Source organism: Ylistrum balloti, unplaced genomic scaffold, assembly GCF_031769215.1.
Source record: "Ylistrum balloti isolate Yb309-2 unplaced genomic scaffold, AGI_CSIRO_Ybal_v1 Utg370554, whole genome shotgun sequence".
Classification (NCBI taxonomy): Eukaryota; Metazoa; Mollusca; class Bivalvia; order Pectinida; family Pectinidae; genus Ylistrum; species Ylistrum balloti.
Window position 1 is genome coordinate 620,782 of NW_026782349.1, and position 19,778 is coordinate 640,559.

At 35.8% G+C, this 19,778-nt stretch overlaps 1 protein-coding gene across 1 annotated transcript in view; it reads left to right on the forward strand.

Moving 5' to 3' along the window:
• LOC132556223 (myoferlin-like) overlaps positions 1 to 19,778 on the forward strand; it is an 81,430-nt gene that overhangs the window by 1,287 nt on the left and 60,365 nt on the right. The window contains exons 3-6 of the mRNA XM_060220616.1: positions 13,330 to 13,421; positions 17,852 to 17,957; positions 18,205 to 18,277; positions 18,540 to 18,736. Coding sequence (XP_060076599.1) covers positions 13,330 to 13,421; positions 17,852 to 17,957; positions 18,205 to 18,277; positions 18,540 to 18,736 — 468 coding nt within the window. The remainder of the gene's footprint in view (positions 1 to 13,329; positions 13,422 to 17,851; positions 17,958 to 18,204; positions 18,278 to 18,539; positions 18,737 to 19,778) is intronic.

The window sequence follows — 19,778 nt, forward strand, 5'->3', positions numbered from 1 at the left end:
GGCTATTTCTGCCATTCTGTATCTTTGATTGTGAAAAAAACTACCATTGTATCACTGCCCTGTGATAAACAAATAAGTTCTGTGTCATTCCCTACATAGAGATAATGGATATATATAGGTCATAATATAGTCACTACAGATCTGTAGAAATGCTTATAAATGGGCAAGGAATGGGACTAAATATTTAATCATTCATCTTTGTTGAATACTGATCTATTGGGTAATAAGTAATCTAGTGTAATCTACAGAGAATTAGTCACAGCTTCTCATCCCCCATTATAGAGACAACTACTTCTATAGAAGATCAGTCCTGTGGAAGGCAAAATAAACACAGGATGACTGTAGAGATGTACCTATCTGGCCCTAATCAGACACCTGCAATAATGAGGTTTTCTGAAGATTAGGAAGGGGGGAACTTTAATGCATATAAAGGGCTCATTTTGTTCAATGCTCTTTCTAGTTAAGTTCAATATTGAAGTTAACTGTTTTCTTTAATTTACCCAAAGCCTTCTGATCATTTTTGATAAAGCAATTTAATCTTAAGTCTATCTTATGAACTCTGGTGACTATTATAATATATGAAATGATATGTAGTATGAATATTCATGAGTAAGTACTCTCCGACCAAATACATGTATCTCCAGGGCTGATACTTATGTAAATTTTTTAGAAAAAGAAGAATTTCTGTGAATTGCAAATGATAAAGGGCCTATAATTTCACAAATCTTTTTGAAGGTTATTCTCTCCGAAATATCTGCTACAGTTTGAAGTGAGTTATGTAGACTTACAATTACTATACTTATTTCAGTCTCCTTGTTGTGATCAGAGAACACCTATATCTTTCAAGTGTAATAATGCCCACATTATGTAGACTACCAGTATATGTCACGTAACTCTCCCCAGCAACTGATGTATTTGTATAGGAGTGTAGGACCAACAAAACATTAAACTATTTATTGTTTTGTTACATAAAGAGTAAACCCTTGAAAGTTTTTAACTTGAGAATTAAAAAAAAAATTATGTTTTGGTCTTTGTTTTAATGAAAAGTAAAAATTCTCTGTTGGCCTTGACCTTTTGTGGCCTTGATACTGGTCCAGTATGATCTTGCAATTGTTTATTACTGGCCAATATGCTTAGAAATAAGGTCTTTCACCTAGGCAGTATACCTTTCCCAAATGTTTGGCCTTTCAGTCTGTTTGACCACACCCAGAAATGATACTTAATTTTAAGGTTGTAGTACTCACTTGTTTATAGGCTTGGTTGTCAATTATTTTGGACTATAATTGGCAGTTGACTAAATCAGTAAATTATGTTTGAGGGCATAAACAACACTTCACAATCTAGAATGGTGATAGGGATGTACATGTGCAGAAATTGTACAACTCAGCTCATTGCTAGTTCACCTAGTTAAATCCTTGTCTTTGAGGAAGAAAACATGCTTTACTTGTCAACCAAAACAGAATTAGATCTTGTCATTGTTATTTTGTGCATAGTGTTATCGGAATCTGTATTGTATTGTTTCAGAGGAGTGCCAATCTCTGTTAAATATTTATGTCTGTTGCTTTGTATGGTAGACTATCAATACAGTTGATGAATGGTCTAAGGTTCGATTTCAAACAGCACTTGATCATTACTAGTATAATATTCTCTCATAGCAATGTAATCTATCATTGTAAAAGCTAGAATTTCAGAACATATTCACTTATTGGCCAGATAGCATTAGAGCACTTAGGGACACAATTTCAGACTTATGGATGTGATACATGTGAACATTACAATGTTTTGTTGAAAGTTCACATACAAAGGCCAGACTGTACTCTCTTTTATCATGGTGTGTAATGTTAACATTGATGGTCTTGATGAAGTCAGTCTTGTTATACTGCCATTATCAATCAAACTTTGATTAATTTTCTCTTGTTTTGAATAAGATTGTCAATTGTCAAGTCAAATTTGTAATGTTGCTTCCTTTTTTCTTCCTCATTTTTTTATACTGCCACCACTATATTGCCATCAGTTGTCCTGTAACCCATGTTATACTGCCACCATTCTAGTGCCACCATTTGTCATGTAACCCATGTTATACTGCCACCATTATATTGCCACTATTTGTCCTGTAAAACATGTTATACTGTTGCTACCGGTCAGTGGTACCATGCAATTGCTATTGAACCAACATTTGTCAGTAAAGCTTGTTCAACTGTCACCCTTTGTCAAGTAACATCTTGTTATACTGCCAAGGATTTACCAGTGAAATATCAACTTCATGAAATTTTCATATTGAAAAATCAACATTTCTGATTGGTAAGATATGTTGCAAGAGATATTAGGATCACCGGCCACAGAATCATGGAATTGTCGCTAAAGACATGTAGGGAGATGTTGGTTAGATACATTGTCACTAAAGACATGTAGGGAGATGTTGGTTAGATACATTGTCACTAAAGACATGTAGGGAGATGTTGGTTAGATACATTGTCACTAAAGACATGTAGGGAGATGTTGGTTAGATACATTGTCACTAAAGACATGTAGGGAGATGTTGGTGAGATGCATTGTCACTAAAGACATGTAGGGAGATGTTGGTTAGATACATTGTCACTAAAGACATGTAGGGAGATGTTGGTTAGATACATTGTCACTAAAGACATGTAGGGAGATGTTGGTTAGATACATTGTCACTAAAGATATGTAGGGAGATGTTGGTGAGATACATTGTCACTAAAGACATGTAGGGAGATGTTGGTTAGACACATTGTCACTAGAAATATGTACTGAGTTGTTGATTTCAGTTGTAAACCTCAGTCATTATTCCATATTTGGTGTTTACACATTGAATATTGATACCTACTGTAATGAACTCATGTATGACACACATAACTAATTGACCTGAATTGTTTTAATTTATTAGCAGTTATTAGGCTGTCAGTATTTTGGCGTCTCTGTGTGCTACAGTGTGTAAATCACAGAGAGAGCATAATTGTTATACATATGACTAGGTCTGATCTTTTCCAGATACCCTTTCTCCCAAAGGAAATCAGGGCAGACTTAACATAATGGGTAGGATCACTATCATTCAAAGGAACTAAATTTTACACCATGGTGATAGTACCATATATTTTTGATGAGACTAGATGGTTCTAAACAGGGCAGGTTTTCACTGATATTGAGCACTCAACATTCCTAACGAAGATGAGGGTAAATATAGTTTACTAACAAGGACAGGCTTCAAAACAGAACATATTGAAGTCATTTTCTGTGGAATTCTGTGAGTTACTAAGGAACCTTGGTTTGTTAAATAAATAGTTATACCCCATTTTGAACACATGTTGATTCACAGAGTTACTGCCCTTGTTTGTGCCATACACTGTGACCAATGCAAATAAGGTCTCTTGGTTTCCTTAAATGGTTGAAGGTTAACAGCATAACTGAATTTTTAGTAGAAATGTTGATTGGGCATCTACACTTTTCTGGACAGAGGTAGTGTTGAGCATTGCCATATGTTTTATTTAGCAACAGTTAAATTAATAATGACACTTGATAAGGCTGCACAATGCCATTTTAGTTTGTGCTTGACTTCAATTCTTCTTTCTGTCAACCTGTTAACGCATACTGTGGTATAGCCTTTCACATGGGGTTCTAAGGGATGTGTATTAGAAGAAAGTAGGTATATCATCACATCTGTTCACAACTAAATGAGTATAGTTACTGGGGTGCCGTTGAATGTGTATTAGAAGAAATATGGTATTTCATCAGATTGGTTTAGCCTGACTTCTGTACCTGATCAGTTCTATAGTCCTACGTAACAGGGGACTCTCCCGTGCATTAATGATATTGATTACTGAAGGAAATTGAATCCCTAGGTGTTTACGTCCATTTACATACATGTGGAAAATTTCCCTCATTTTTTGTTGACATTTAGTTGCGTTATGGTACCCTTGTGTGTTCTTCTTTTTATCTGTACAGCATTGTGAAGCATTGTTATCTAGGGAGTGTTGGGTTAAAGGCATACCATAGTATTTATTTGACTGTAGGCGTGATTTTAATGAAATAATCTTCAACTGATGGATTTTTTTTCTTTTTTTTTTTGCAACAAAATTTAGAGATGGTGATGAATAATGACTGTTGCCCCTAGCTCGAAGCTGTTCTACTTCCCAAAATGAAGAAAAATCAAGAATATCTAACCAATTTTACTGACAACATTCCTTTTGCCTCTGTTTACACTGACACAGCAGGTTGCTCTAGATTTCAGGAAGAAAAAAAACACCATTCTACACTATTTGATATGTGTATCTCTAGTATCCTACACATATAATTATAAAATTATAAAGTCAACACTAGTATATTCTGGCAACTTCAGGAAGACACTGAAACACAGTGATCACTTTGTCTGCTGTATAATATTACATTATATTCAGTATAATAAAATCTTGGATGTCTGGCTCCCAAAGTTTTACATAAAAATTCAATAGTGGATAGATCTAGATCTGTCTGTCCAAATTTTATGAAGAATTTGGTAAAGATGTTTGTCCACCTTCATAGCCTATGAAACATTGGATAAAACTGTATTTGTCCAACACATCTGTATAATGTTTGTATGGAATTAACTCCATCTGGTGTCTCTCTGGACTAAATAGATGCAGCAGTGTTGTGTTTAAACCTTTCTGATTGTATTTTTTTTCTGCCCTTTTAAAACAAACCAGTATGAAGATTGACAAAATTGCAAACTGTGGTCTGCAGATCTTTTAGGATGTCTTATCAAAGGCAGAACACCAAAGACTTCAAATGATTCAGCTTTGCATTGGTCTGGGGCAGTCAACAGCTGGTTTGTAGGAATATGTTTACAGTTGTATCTAAAGTCTTAGGTTTCATGTAAGATTTACATGATTATACTGTAAATACTCTTTAGTCTTAGATAATTCCTTGGTGAAAGTATTAAATTTAGGAAAACAGGAGCTTATTTTAAATAAAATAAAAAAATTGTCACATAAAAACCTCAGAAAAGTAAACAAAATCCCACAAGAGTTTCGATGTTACCTCCCATGTCTTTGACCTCCATCAGTACAGGATTGTCTTTCTGGTCTATACATGTACAATGTACATCCTGTATCCTCCATCAGTACTGGATTGTCTTTCTGGTCTATACATGTACAATGTACATCCTGTATCCTCCCATCAGAACAGGATTGTCTTTCTGGTCTATACATGTACAATGTACATCCTGTATCCTCCCATCAGTACAGGATTGTCTTTCTGGTCTATACATGTACAATGTACATCCTGTATCCTCCCATCAGTACAGGATTGTCTTTCTGGTCTATACATGTACAATGTACATCCTGTATCCTCCATCAGTACTGGATTGTCTTTCTGGTCTATACATGTACAATGTACATCCTGTATCCTCCCATCAGTACAGGATTGTCTTTCTGGTCTATACATGTACAATGTACATCCTGTATCCTCCCATCAGTACAGGATTGTCTTTCTGGTCTATACATGTACAATGTACATCCTGTATCCTCCCATCAGAACAGAAATTTCTCCTTAAAGCCTGCACTGTATCCTGTCATCATGAAATAATAACTGGTATTAGCTGTGTAGCTCTGTTTACTCTGGTACTAAATGATTATAATCTATATGTAATTGTATTGGTATGATATTGGCAAAGTGTATTGTTTTTAGACTTACTTCACATTGTCGGTTAATCTATGGCAATGTGTGCTACAGTGAGATGGGCAGTTATTCATATTTTTGTTTATTCAATAAATCAGAATACCTTGATAACCAATTTTCACATTGATTTACTACAGTTGAACCTGTTTATAAAGGCTGCTCATGGTAAAGAAAACTTGCACTACTACAAAATGTGTTAAAATGGGTCGCAAAATTGTCGGGCATTGTATACAGGTGGTTAATATAAACAGGTGGCTTTCAAGACAGGCTTTACTGTAATGCGAAAACAATTCTCTTTTTACTGTTTTTGTAGTTTCAGTGATTATTTAGGACTGAGATATTTGAGTTCTGTACTCATGTTTTTACTCTGGGATTCACCTAAATGTTTGGGAACTCACTATATCTATTAGTGTTGGGGCTCATCAAAGTTTTAGAAATGCTGATCTGGACTTCCTGGAAACAATTCTGGTTTCATTTACACTTCAGTACCAGTTCTTATTTCAAAATCAAATCACAAAATTATTAATAAGAATTTTTATCACAATTTGTTTATGCTCTCGACAAAATGTAGCAACTGAACACCAATGTTTATTTGTGATAAGAACTAGGTATGTTGTGGTGATACTTTCCAGTAAATAGTATATTCAGATTTTTTTAAATAATAAAAAGTTAATTACTGAATTACCTGTCAATAAGCCCAGTTGCCAACATAAATTTTGATTTATGGGTGGTCTGCTTATTGCAGGACAATGAAATGATACAATGAAATGCTTATATTTGACCTAATGTCAGGCATGTGTTATTGTCAGACATGTGCTTATTGTCAGGCATATCTTATTGATCAACAATAGAGTGGGCTTATATCCAGACTTGGACCTAATGTCAGGCATGTGTTATTGTCAGACATGTGCTTATTTTCAGACATGGGCTTATTGTCAGGCATATGTTATTGTCAGACATGTGCTTATTGTAAGACATGCACTTATTGTCAGGCATGTGTTATTGTCAGACATGTGCTTATTGTAAGACATGCACTTATTGTCAGGCATGTGTTATTGTCAGACATGTGCTTATTGTAAGACATGCACTTATTGTCAGGCATATGTTATTGTCAGACATGTGCATATTGTCAGACATGGGCTTATTGTCAGGCATATGTTATTGTCAGACATGTGCTTATTGTAAGACATGCACTTATTGTCAGGCATGTGTTATTGTCAGACATGTGCATATTGTCAGACAGGGCTTATTGTCAGACATGGACTTATTGTCAGATATGCACTTAATGTCAGGCATATGTTATTGTTAGACATGGGCTTACTGTCAGCCATGTTCTTACTCTCAGACATGTGCTTATTGTCAGACATGGGTTTACTCTCAGACATGGGCTTATTGTCAGACATTGGCTTATTGTCAGACATGGGCTTATTGTCAGATGTGTGCTTATTGTCCGACATGTGCCTACTGTCAGACATGTGCTTATTGTCAGACATGCACTTTCTGTCAGACATGTGCATATTGTCAGACATGCACTTATTTTCAAGTATATGTTATTGTCAGACATGGGTTTACTCTCAGACATGTGCTTATTGTCAGATATGCACTTATTGTCAGACATGTTATTGTGAGACATGGGTTTACTCTCAGACATGGGCTTATTGTCAGATATGGGCTTTCTGTCAGATGTGTGCTTATTGTCAGATAAAAAAAGGTATATACAGTTTGTTTGATTGAACAAGTAATGATTTAAGACCAAGGCTATTGGACAAATATGCAATATTCATTGTCAGTTTATGGTTGCCAGAGAAATTGTATATGTACCAGGTAATACAGGTGTAAACTTGTTTATATTAATGGTAAGTATGCTTGTCATGTATGCAGTACCTGGTTTTACTCAATACTTGATGTCGCTGATTCAGGAACTATAAAAGGTTCTGTGTGAGAAAATTGTTAATAATTATTCGGAAATGTTTCACGTGATGTGACAAAGATCACAGGAAATTGAGTGTGTACTTTAGATATACTCTTAGCTATAAGTTAGGGACCACACATAGCTTAGATTGGGCTGAATTTTGTTTGCTATATTTAAGGAAAAGTCTTGATGACAACTCAAAAGGATGTTTAGGAATGAATTTTTTGGCATCTAACAAAGCTAAGCACAGCTGATCACAACAGGAAAAAATTTGACGGAAACAAAAGTGCCATGTAATTTTATGTAAATGCACTCAGAAAGGCATTTCCAGAGTCTAGAAAAAGTTTTATTCTAAATTTAACTCTCATTATTAACAGACACATTATCAAATCACTAAAAGCAGTTACTTGGTCAGAAAGAGTAACTAATGAACAAGTTCTGTTGGGTATGAAAATGTCAATACCAGGTATAGCCACCATGGTAAACTGGGTTCATGTCTGGTGACATTGCCATGAGAGGTCTATATCACTTCTTGTTGAAGTCTACATTATTATTATCTTGTTTACTTGTATATGCACCTCCATTAAGTCTCTTCATGAATTACTATATCCTTTAGAATTGTGTACTTGGCCAGAAATAGGAAGTTTTGTACACAGCGATTGTTCAAAAACATAAAAAAAAACATTGCCAATTGAATATCACAAACTATTATAATATATTGACTATTTGAAAGTCATGGACTTCATCAGACACTGAATAATCCAGAATCTATCTATAAAAATTCTTTATGTTATGAGTTTTCTTGACTTAAGAGTTTGGGCATATGATCGATCATTCAGAACTGCATCCCTTTATGATATAACCATATAAAATGTTTGCAAATATTGTCATATAGCTGTTCATGAATAACAATTTGGAAATCTGTCTGCTGAAATTTTTGTTTGGAGGACAATAAACATGAACAGCTATTACTATTCTCCTATAATGTGTAGACCTACAATACTGACTACATCTGTTTAAATCCAGTCCAGGTTTTAAGTACACTATCATGCCTATGATGGGACACCAGCATTACTTTACCTGTATATACAGGTAGGAATTTGGCCTTCCACACCTGGTGATCTCATTAAGTTGGCATGGTGTGGCTATCTGTCATAGGGGACAGTACCATAGAGATGTCTCCTGGTTACAATAGATATATATGTAATTGTATTGGTATGATATTGGCAAAGTGTATTGTTTTTAGACTTACTTCACATTGTCGGTTAATCTATGGCAATGTGTGCTACAGTGAGATGGGCAGTTATTCATATTTTTGTTTATTCAATAAATCAGAATACCTTGATAACCAATTTTCAACCAATTTGTTTGGAGGACAATAAACATGAACAGCTATTACTATTCTCCTATAATGTGTAGACCTACAATACTGACTACATCTGTTTAAATCCAGTCCAGGTTTTAAGTACACTATCATGCCTATGATGGGACACCAGCATTACTTTACCTGTATATACAGGTAGGAATTTGGCCTTCCACACCTGGTGATCTCATTAAGTTGGCATGGTGTGGCTATCTGTCATAGGGGACAGTACCATAGAGATGTCTCCTGGTTACAATAGACCAGGTCTGGTGCTGTCCTTTGACATATTATTGATAGAATTTTTATCAAATGTTGTGAAATTAGAACTTTAACTTGATTGATATGTTATTTAGTGGATATCAACATGCCATATTTTTGTGTACAATCTCGAGGTGTTGTTTATGGGAAAACCAAGGGTATTTTCAACCACTGTGAAATTTGCTCTTAAGTCACAAAAAATAGATTTTTCAGCTTTAGTATAAATGCCAACCTTTTTTTACCTGATATATATATTGGTAAGAAGGCAAAAGGAGAAAATAATGAACTACAACTATCAATCAAATATAATGCCTGACTGGTTGAGAAGTCCCAGTATATAATAAAATGTTGTCACACACTTTTATCATCATTTTATAACAAAATAAAGACAATACTTAAGGACTAAACACAAGCTTATGAACACATGCATGGAAAATCTTATTTCCTGGACAATATTTGCTGGAAGAAAAAACAAGTTGAAAAAAAAACCCCTCAAAATATTGATTTTGCTATCCAAAGGACCTTTAATGGATTTAGTTTCATCTAAGATCTGTGAAGCTTGTCTTAAACTGCCATTCTTGGACAAGTATACAAGATATCAATTTCAAATATGTGTGAAATGGAAGAAACTGTTGTAAGGTTTCTTACAATGCTATATAAATATGATTCTAAAAATGTATGTAATTTAGATTTTCCTAAACATATCTAAAATAAATACGACACATTCAATACCTTGAAAAAGAGGGAGTGGTGATTTGAAGGAAGATGTCAAGTGTATATTGAAATAGTGAAGACTGCCATCCCACACAGTGACACGTTGCTGTCATATTAAAATGCTGAATGAGCAGTGTTGGGAGCTAGAGTATAAAGAGACCTGCAGGTAGATATTATTGGTATGTGTATGCATCACGTGATGAGAAATGTAATGGTCTTGCTTCAATGATTTTCTCCACGTAAATAAGCCCTACATGATACCTATGTAAGACCCTGACATCATAAATTCCTGTATAAACATTTTCTTTTTAATAATCCAGCCCTTCAGGCAGATATATAGCTGATCTTAAAAACTAGTGTGACTAGCAAAGATTCATACTTGTGAAGTATGATAACCTGTAAGGAGAGACTCAACACCTGTGTTATAAGTATGGTACATCACACCTGTTATAAGTATGGTACACCACACCTGTGTTATAAGTATGGTACACCACACCTGTGTTCTTAAGTATGGTACATCACACCTGTTATAAGTATGGTACACCACACCTGTGTTATAAGTATGATACATCACACCTGTTATAAGTATGGTAAACCTGTGTAATAAGTATGATACATCACACCTGTTATAAGTATGATACACCTGTGTTATAAGTATGGTACACCACACCCGTGTTATAAGTATGGTACATCACACCTGTGTTATAAGTATGGTACACCACACCTGTTATAAGTATGGTACACCACACCTGTGTTATAAGTAAGGTACATCACACCTGTGTTATAAGTATGGTACATCACACCTGTGTTATAAGTATGGTACATCACACCTGTGTTATAAGTATGGTACATCACACCTGTGTTTTAAAGTATGGTACACCACACCTGTGTTATTAGTATGGTATACCACACCTGTGTTATAAGTATGGTACTCCAAAACTGTGTTTTAAGATGAATAATTCAGGACCGTTCCTTCCTGAAAGGATATATTACATATATATTTTCATAAATAATATCCAGGGTGTGAGGTATGCATATAAATATATAACTTCAAGGAAACATTTCCTATAGAAGCTCAGCTTACTAGTCAACAATTTGTGTAGACATTCAGATCATCAATACCTGACACACAGGTATACATAATATATACACTACACCATGATACCATTACAGACAGAATATGTTGAAATAGGTGAGATGTTTAAATCAGTCCTATCAGCTGAAATAGACATCTTTTCCTGATATAGGTGGATATGTATAACTGGACAACTCCCTGCATTATGTACCATTTATTACTCATACTTGCATATTTCTTCAGAAAATGAAATGTTTTACTGATCCGCACCAGCCCACACATTACCTATGTGAACTAAATGACATATTACAGCTAGACGTCCTTGTAAAATGTTTCTTATATAATGTATGTACCACATTTGTCCTAATTGATACTTCATGGAGAGGCAGTTCTGTAATATTGATCCTAATCAACACCCAAAGGGGAGGGGCAGTTCTGTAATATGTATCCTTATCAACACCCAAAGGGGAGGGACAGTTCTGTAATATGTATCCTTATCAACACCCAAAGGGGAGGGGCAGTTCTGTAATATGTATCCTTATCAACACCCAAAGGGGAGGGGCAGTTCTGTAATATGTATCCTTATCAACACCCAAAGGACAGTTCTGTAATATGTATCCTTATCAACACCCAAAGGACAGTTCTGTAATATGTATCCTTATCAACACAAAGAGGGGAGGTGCAGTTCTGTAATATGTATCCTTATGAACACCCAAAGGACAGTTCTGTAATATGTATCCTTATCAACACAAAGAGGGGAGGTGCAGTTCTGTAATATGTATCCTTATCAACACAAAGAGGGGAGGTGCAGTTCTGTAATATGTATCCTTATCAACACAAAGCGGGGAGGTGCAGTTCTGTAATATGTATCCTTATCAACACAAAGAGGGGAGGTGCAGTTCTGTGATATGTATCCTTATCAACACAAAGAGGGGAGGTGCAGTTCTGTGATATGTATCCTTATCAACACAAAGAGGGGAGGTGCAGTTCTGTAATATGTATCCTTATCAACACAAAGAGGGGAGGTGCAGTTTTGTAATATGTATCCTTATCAACACAAAGAGGGGAGGTGCAGTTCTGTAATATGTATCCTTATCAACACAAAGAGGGGAGGTGCAGTTCTGTAATATGTATCCTAATGTTTAATGTGTATCATAGTGAAGTATCATGTTGTGGGGAAATTAACATTGTATTTACGGTAGACATGTTTGTTTATCATAGTGAAGTATCATGTTGTGGGGAAATTAACATTGTATTTACGGTAGACATGTTTGTTTATCATAGTGAAGTATCACGTGGTATAGAAAGTAAAGGTATAATGAAGGTAGACAGATTCTGTTTGTATATCAGGTTCCTGTTTTACTACATTGAACTGTATGAAAGGAGGTGTGGCACCTTACAGACACAATAAAGATACTCAGCTTTACCCTACATGTAGCTGCTCTACAATCAGACAGACACTGGCTAGCCACCATGCATCTGTAGATTACAGTGGCAGTTTTAATTTCCATCTTATGTTTATGTTGAGGATAGAGAAAGGAAAGTTTTGTTATGTAATTATATACAGCCAGAATAAACACATTACTGTGACTAGGCTTTCTTGACACCAGGAAGATAATACTTGAAATAGATTGTATATTTTCTGTCCTGATCCCCTTCCATGCTGCTAGTTTGTGTGGGAGAGTTGATAGGCAGAGTTCTGAAGTAATGGAAGTTTCTAGAATAAAGTTGTTTGTTAATATTTTTAAAGGTACAATTTTCCTTGATCACTCATAATGGCCATGTCACACTGTCAGTGTGTGGTATTACATACAGACTATGGCACTAATGAACACCCAGATTTGTATCCAAAATTGAAACCAATCTATTGTTAAATGATTTTTATTATATATAACAATGGATTTACGTAATCGACTTTAAATGTCAGTGTACCAGTCATTCAGTCAATTATATTGAATTGGGTGTGAAGCTATTACGTGGGCGATCCCTAAGGTACCTGAACCAAGACAAGGATCCACAGGGCAGCACAGGTCACGTTGCTGTTGTTATACATGTATGAGGAAAGATTTCACATGCACGTTATCTTTAAGACTGGTACAAAACAGTTTAGAGTTTGCATTGTATCGCTAACTTCCGGTTGGAGATCTAGCTGTATTACCTTACAAAGAAATTAGCATATATATCCCATGACCATTCTTTTATTGTTTAAAGTTTATTTTCTTTACAAATATGTGATAAACAAAAGACATTAAATTGAATTAATTTAGATTAAAAGTTATAAAATTTTTGTTGATGGATTTTGTTTATGATGTCGGACATGTTTCTGTGTTACAGACGTTTGAGTTTGACCTGAATGGCATCGCCCTTACTGCCGCTGATGAACTCGAGGTCACCATCAAAGATTGGGAAAGAGTTGGCAGGAACAGGTACAATACAGTCAGGGACATTGGGATCACTGTGATATTATTAGCACTGATAGTGCTGTTTTAATCCATCAATTAGCCCATGCCAACCCCTATGTCTACATCTGTTCTCAACAATTCCAACAACTGTGATATTTCATTATCCTGTAACAAACCCTCTCAGGAGATTTGAATTAAAGTAAATGTGCTGCCAAACTACCACCACCCCACCACCCCCACACCTACCCCATCCCCACCCCCTGAATGTTTATTCCAGAATAGATATAGCAACACCCAAACAAGGTAGGACCACATACTTTTCATGACAACTGGTTTAACCTACAGATCCAAAGATCTAAACCCTACACAAATGTTTCTCTTCATGAAGATTAAATCTGTGTGGTTGTATTATCACTGGTGAAGTAGGATATGTTGTCTAAAAGTGATGCAGAAGCTAAGCAATAAATCAACTGGTCAGAAGCAATTGGTGTGATATGTATTGCAGAAAAGCAATTGGTGTGATATGTATTGCAAAAAAGCAATTGGTGTGATATGTATTGCAGAAAAGCAATTGGTGTGATATGTATTGCAAAAAAGCAATTGGTGTGATATGTATTGCAGAAAAGCAATTGGTGTGATATGTATTGCAAAAAAGCAATTGGTGTGATATGTATTGCAAAAAAGCAATTGGTGTGATATGTTTTGCAGAAAAGCAATTGGTGTGATATGTATTGCAGAAAAGCAATTGGTGTGATTTGCAAAAAAGCAATTGGTGTGATATGTATTGCAGAAAAGCAATTGGTGTGATATGTATTGCAAAAAAGCAATTGGTGTGATATGTATTGCAGAAAAGCAATTGGTGTGATTTGCAAAAAAGCAATTGGTGTGATTGCAGAAAAGCAATTGGTGTGATATGTATTGCAGAAAAGCAATTGGTGTGATGTATTGCAAAAAAGCAATTGGTGTGTGATTGCAGAAAAGCAATTGGTGTGATTTGCAAAAAAGCAATTGGTGTGATTGCAGAAAAGCAATTGGTGTGATATGTATTGCAGAAAAGCAATTGGTGTGATATGTATTGCAAAAAAGCAAATCATATTTGACTTCAAACTAAACAGGGTTTCCTTGTTTCACACAAAAAAGTGTTTATTTTAAAACCTATCAGTTTATACTCTTCAAACTTTACCTGATCTGGATAGAATACATTCTTCAGTGTAGTTTTATCTTTATAGTTTTGTAAATGTAGCTATAGGAACACAAAGACATTTTTCTTATAGTCATACCTGCTAACTCTCCTGGAACTTTCACGATTCTCCAATTGATTTTTTACTGCCTCATGAAATTTTCTGTTGGAGGTATATAACCTTGAATCTACCATTTCTTAGCAGTCATCCAAGTCTACATCATCTGTTGGCTTTACAGTGGTACTAATTTGGTTTTGCCTAATTGATATATATTCAAATTAAGAAGGTGTGTAACATCTGGCACATCTGTATCTGAAATTTAATTTAAGCAATTTTATAAGAAAGAACTTTATACATCTTAAATTTATATCTGATGATAAAATATTTCATGCGTATAATCAATAGAATTTATTTGTATGAGAAACGTGTTCTAGTATTACATCAAGATAGATTACGTTGTAAACTGTAACAGATGCTTGTGAACTGTCACATACTTTGAAATTTTCATGGTAAAATCAATAAACTTTAGTTGTGCATCACTCAAGGGATTCAGTTGTCATCTTATTGTGTTTATGTCATATTGACTCGACAAGTTGTACAGGAAATTGTTAGAATAACTTCACTCTCAGCAGTAAGTATTGCATGTGATTTGCCATTCGCTGCTTACTCTAATGTTAATATATAGGACTGTAGACCAGGGATTTGAGTGACGAGGCCTGTATTATGATGTTTGTGGAATCAGGAGTGAATCATGCTTACTTGTATCAGTGCTAGTTGAAACACCAGCAATATAATAGCTACCAGGGTATCATTTTATTTGTTTGTATTTTCGGGGTTTTATTGTTCCATGAACAGCCAGTGTCATTCTGAAGCTGGATCACTTATACTAGCTGGTGGCTACCTCACAGAACAGGATGCCTGTTGCATATCATTGATCATTTTATAAATTTTGCTGGCAGAAAGTACATGCCTGTTAATCAGCCAACCCATATGTATCACTGTTCACTGAAATTACAAACCATTATCATTTCATTGTCCTGTAAAAAGTCCACCCCCTGACTTTAAGTAAGAAGTTATATGTTAGCACCCTGGGGTCCTGTAAAGAGCCCAACCCCTGACTTTTAGTAAGAAGTTATATGTTAGCACCCTGGGGTCCTGTAAAGAGCCCAACCCCTGACTTTTAGTAAGAAGTAATGTGATAGTATCCTGGGGTCCTGTAAAGAGCCCAACCCCTGACTTTTAGTAAGAAGTTATATGTTAGCACCCTGGGGTCCTGTTAAGAGCCCAACCCCTGACTTTTAGTAAGAAGTTATATGTTAGCACCCTGGGGTCCTGTAAAGAGCCCAACCCCTGACTTTAAGTAAGAAGTTATATGTTAGCACCCTGGGGTCCTGTAATAAGCTGACCCTCAGACTTTGTGTGGAAGGTAATGTGTTTGCACCCTAAGGTCCTGTAATAAGCCGGACCCCTGATTTAGAGTAAGAAGTAATGTGTTTGCACCCTAAGGTCCTGTAATAAGCCGGACCCCTGATTTAGAGTAAGAAGTAATGTGTTTGCACCCTAAGGTCCTGTAATGAGCCAGACCCCTGATTTAGAGTAAGAAGTAATGTGTTTGCACCCTAAGGTCCTGTAATAAGCCGGACCCCTGATTTAGAGTAAGAAGTAATGTGTTTGCACCCTAAGGTCCTGTATTAAGCTGGACCCCTGATTTAGAGTAAGAAGTAATGTGTTTGCACCCTAAGGTCCTGTATTAAGCCGGACCCCTGATTTAGAGTAAGAAGTAATGTGTTTGCACCCTAAGGTCCTGTATTAAGCTGGACCCCTGATTTAGAGCAAGAAGTAATGTGTTTGCACCCTAAGGTCCTGTAATAAGCCGGACCCCTGATTTAGAGTAAGAAGTAATGTGTTTGCACCATAAGGTCCTGTAATAAGCCAGACCCCTTATTTAGAGTAAGAAGTAATGTGTTTGCACCCTGAGGTCCTGTGAGAAGTAATATGTTGCATTGGCCTTCCAAAAAAGTCATATGTTGACCCCCTTGGGTCCTATAACAAGCCCACCCTCAGACTTTTAGTAAGTAGTGATGTGTTGTCCTCCTGGATGACTTACGGGACAGATATGGTGAGTTGAAAAATTGATTCCTTTGTCTATGGTTTTTTTTATATATTATATAGCTTTTTACTTGGGGTATAAAAATTTATTAAGCAAGGTAATACACTACGGCACAGCTGTGTAGACTATAATAGTCAGGATATCAGTAGAGCACTTTGTCCTTAAGGTAGAAAATTGTACCAATGGAATGCTGCTGCTTGACTCGGTTGGGGACGCCAATACCTCAGTTGGGGGAGCATCAGACATTTCAACCTCAGACTAAGGTCGGAGGTGTGTGATTTGATCCTTAACTGACACAGGTTTGTGTTTGTTAGGAAGCTGAGAAATAGACCTTGTGTCCTTGGGCATGACACTTTACCCCAGCTGCTTTGGATAGCATGAGGTGTGCCTTCTGCATGTTGTTCACTGAGGTAGTCCCCAGCTTCTGCAGGGAAACCACACCTCAAAATTAACCTTGCTTATTTTCAGAATAAAGAATAAATCTGTGAAAAGACTTAATTATGTAAAGTACATGGTAGTGTATGTATGTAGTAGGAAGGAATAATGAAAAGTATCCAACCTGTTCATGGACTTGAACTTGTCACCTCCTTTTGTCTGATGAGAAAGATACCATGCCACTATGTTCACTGAAAATTCACACTACCACTGACTTGTCTGGTGATCTGTTCGCTCAATATCTACACTACTCCCCCCTTTGCAAAGTGTTCCCAACCAAAGACAATCAAAACACATCATTTTTTTTATCTCCAAGAAAGCTTATAGCTTAAGCTCAGTGTAGTCATTTGCACCATCTTGATAGTGAGGTGACCTGTACCTTAGAGACTGCTAAGGTGACTGGTACCCTTGAGACTTGCCTCCTTCATAAAGACTAAAGACAATCACATGACAATTCCTTCAGTTCTTGTTTAGTCCTTCAGATTCCTCAAGGATACCTCGGATTAATCACACATTTTGTAGTGGAGTCTTTGTAATGAAAATATCCTGCCTCTGCTAAAGCTGAAAATATTGACCCTTCTCTCTATATGGACACCCTTCCAATAACATTAAGTACTTAAAAATCTAAACCTTTGTAATTTTTCTTCTGAAAAATATTTGTTGGCATGATTGAAATGTAGCATGATTATAATTTTGCTGTTTATTTTCTGCATTGATTTTGGTTACAGACTGCTTGGCAAGTTAAAAGTACCCCTCCGTAACCTCACAAGGGGTGGATCACAGCAGGAACAGGTGACAGCAAACCTAACTGATAAAAACGGTGTTACCCTGCCGGTAAGGATAACAAATTATGTTACCCATACAAGTAGATCTATTGGAGAAAACGGATATCTTAATAACCATGATGATCGTTATAGCATGAAAAAATGCTTACAAACAAAAAGAATCAATATTTTGAAGATAGAAAACATTTAAGCATCATCCTAACCTTAAAACATCTTATTTGAAGGTAGGAAAACCAGGTTGAGAAGATTGATGATATTTGATGATGTCAGCTTAAATATTATGATTTGTTTTTCAGTCAGCACAGATAAACATGAAGCTGTCGTACAAACCTCCTGCAGGGGCTGCCAAGCCATCTCCTGCGTCTGGTGGTAAGTTGCAAATCTAGACACACCTGAATTCATAAAACCCTCCCTCGTATGTTTTGTAGTACTAGGTTTCCTTAGTCAGTTTTATACTGATTATTGACAGAAAACTTGATACATAATGTCAGTCAGTGACAAGATTTTGTTGCTTTGATTTTCATGCGACTTTCTATCACAACTAATGTAAGAGTAAAATGTTTGAAACAGAATATAGCTAAGGAAATAAAAATACACTGACACATTGACTGACTCATCGGTATGATTGTAGGAAGTCAGTCTGAAGTTGTTGGTGATGTAGGAGATGTCGGAGGCGAGGAAATGGAGGAGGAGGAGGAGGAAGAAGAACCTGGTCCTCCAGTGATAGATCCAGCTACAGGTCAAGTTGTACCAAAAAAGAAAAAGAAACGAAAAGCAGCACGACGGGGCCTACTCAAAAATCTGTCAACTAAACCCACAGATTTCCAGGTATGGCTGACTGGTTTTTATGTCCGTTGTGCTTTATTTTGCTTCCTCTTTTTTTCAGAAAAGTGCTTTAACAGATTGTGGGTATGTTAAGTATTTTGAATAAAAGAACATTCATATCTTATCCTGTATGTATCACATACAGCTGATCACCCATCATTAAGTGACATCTGTAGCTGACAGGCTGTCCCACAAGTGTTGTCTTACTATTTTAACAGTTACCATTGTAAATACAATGTGGTCAGAACTGGTATAATAAAACAGATAAACTAAAGGAAGACCTCTTTGGTTTAAATGTAAATTGAAAATAATGTATTGGTGAAATAGAAAATTATGATGTAGGTGAGATTAAATTTGGCCCACAAAACTATTCAAATTGCTTTTCATCCATGTTCTGTTTCGATCCATCAGTTATCGTCAGTTCTTTAACAATTCTTGTTAAGCTTGTTTCTTGAGAATTACTGGATAACTCTTTCTTAGATTTCATATAAATGTTTTCCATGTCCATAGTTGTTCCCTTTGATTTTGGGATTGTTTAAGAAAAACAAAATAGCTGACAGGCAGCCATCTTTGATTTTGACAATGAAAATTTGTTATCAGTATTTCTAGATGAATTTTGGATTGATTAGGAAAATTAAATGGCCAAAATGAGGTTGACATGGATTTTTAAATGATATAAATAATTTGGTTCATGAAAAATTGCATAATATTAGAGATGAGATATCATTATGATAAACACCATGATTAAACCTTTGGGATGAGTCCATAGAGATCACATCTGCATTTAATCTTAACATAAAAACTATTCTGTACAGTGGTCCTGATTTTTATACTGATAAGTCTATTTTAGTTTGCCTACAGATGTGACAGGATTGTTTTGTTTTTAGGGGCATTGATTAGTGTTATCATACTGCAATTTGTTGCAATATTTCATCACAGAATTAATAAAACTACTGAAGATCTATTGATCTAATATCAAGACTTTCTTATAGGGAGTCCTGTTAAGTACAACTCCTGACCAAGTGTTGTGAGATTAAAACTTACT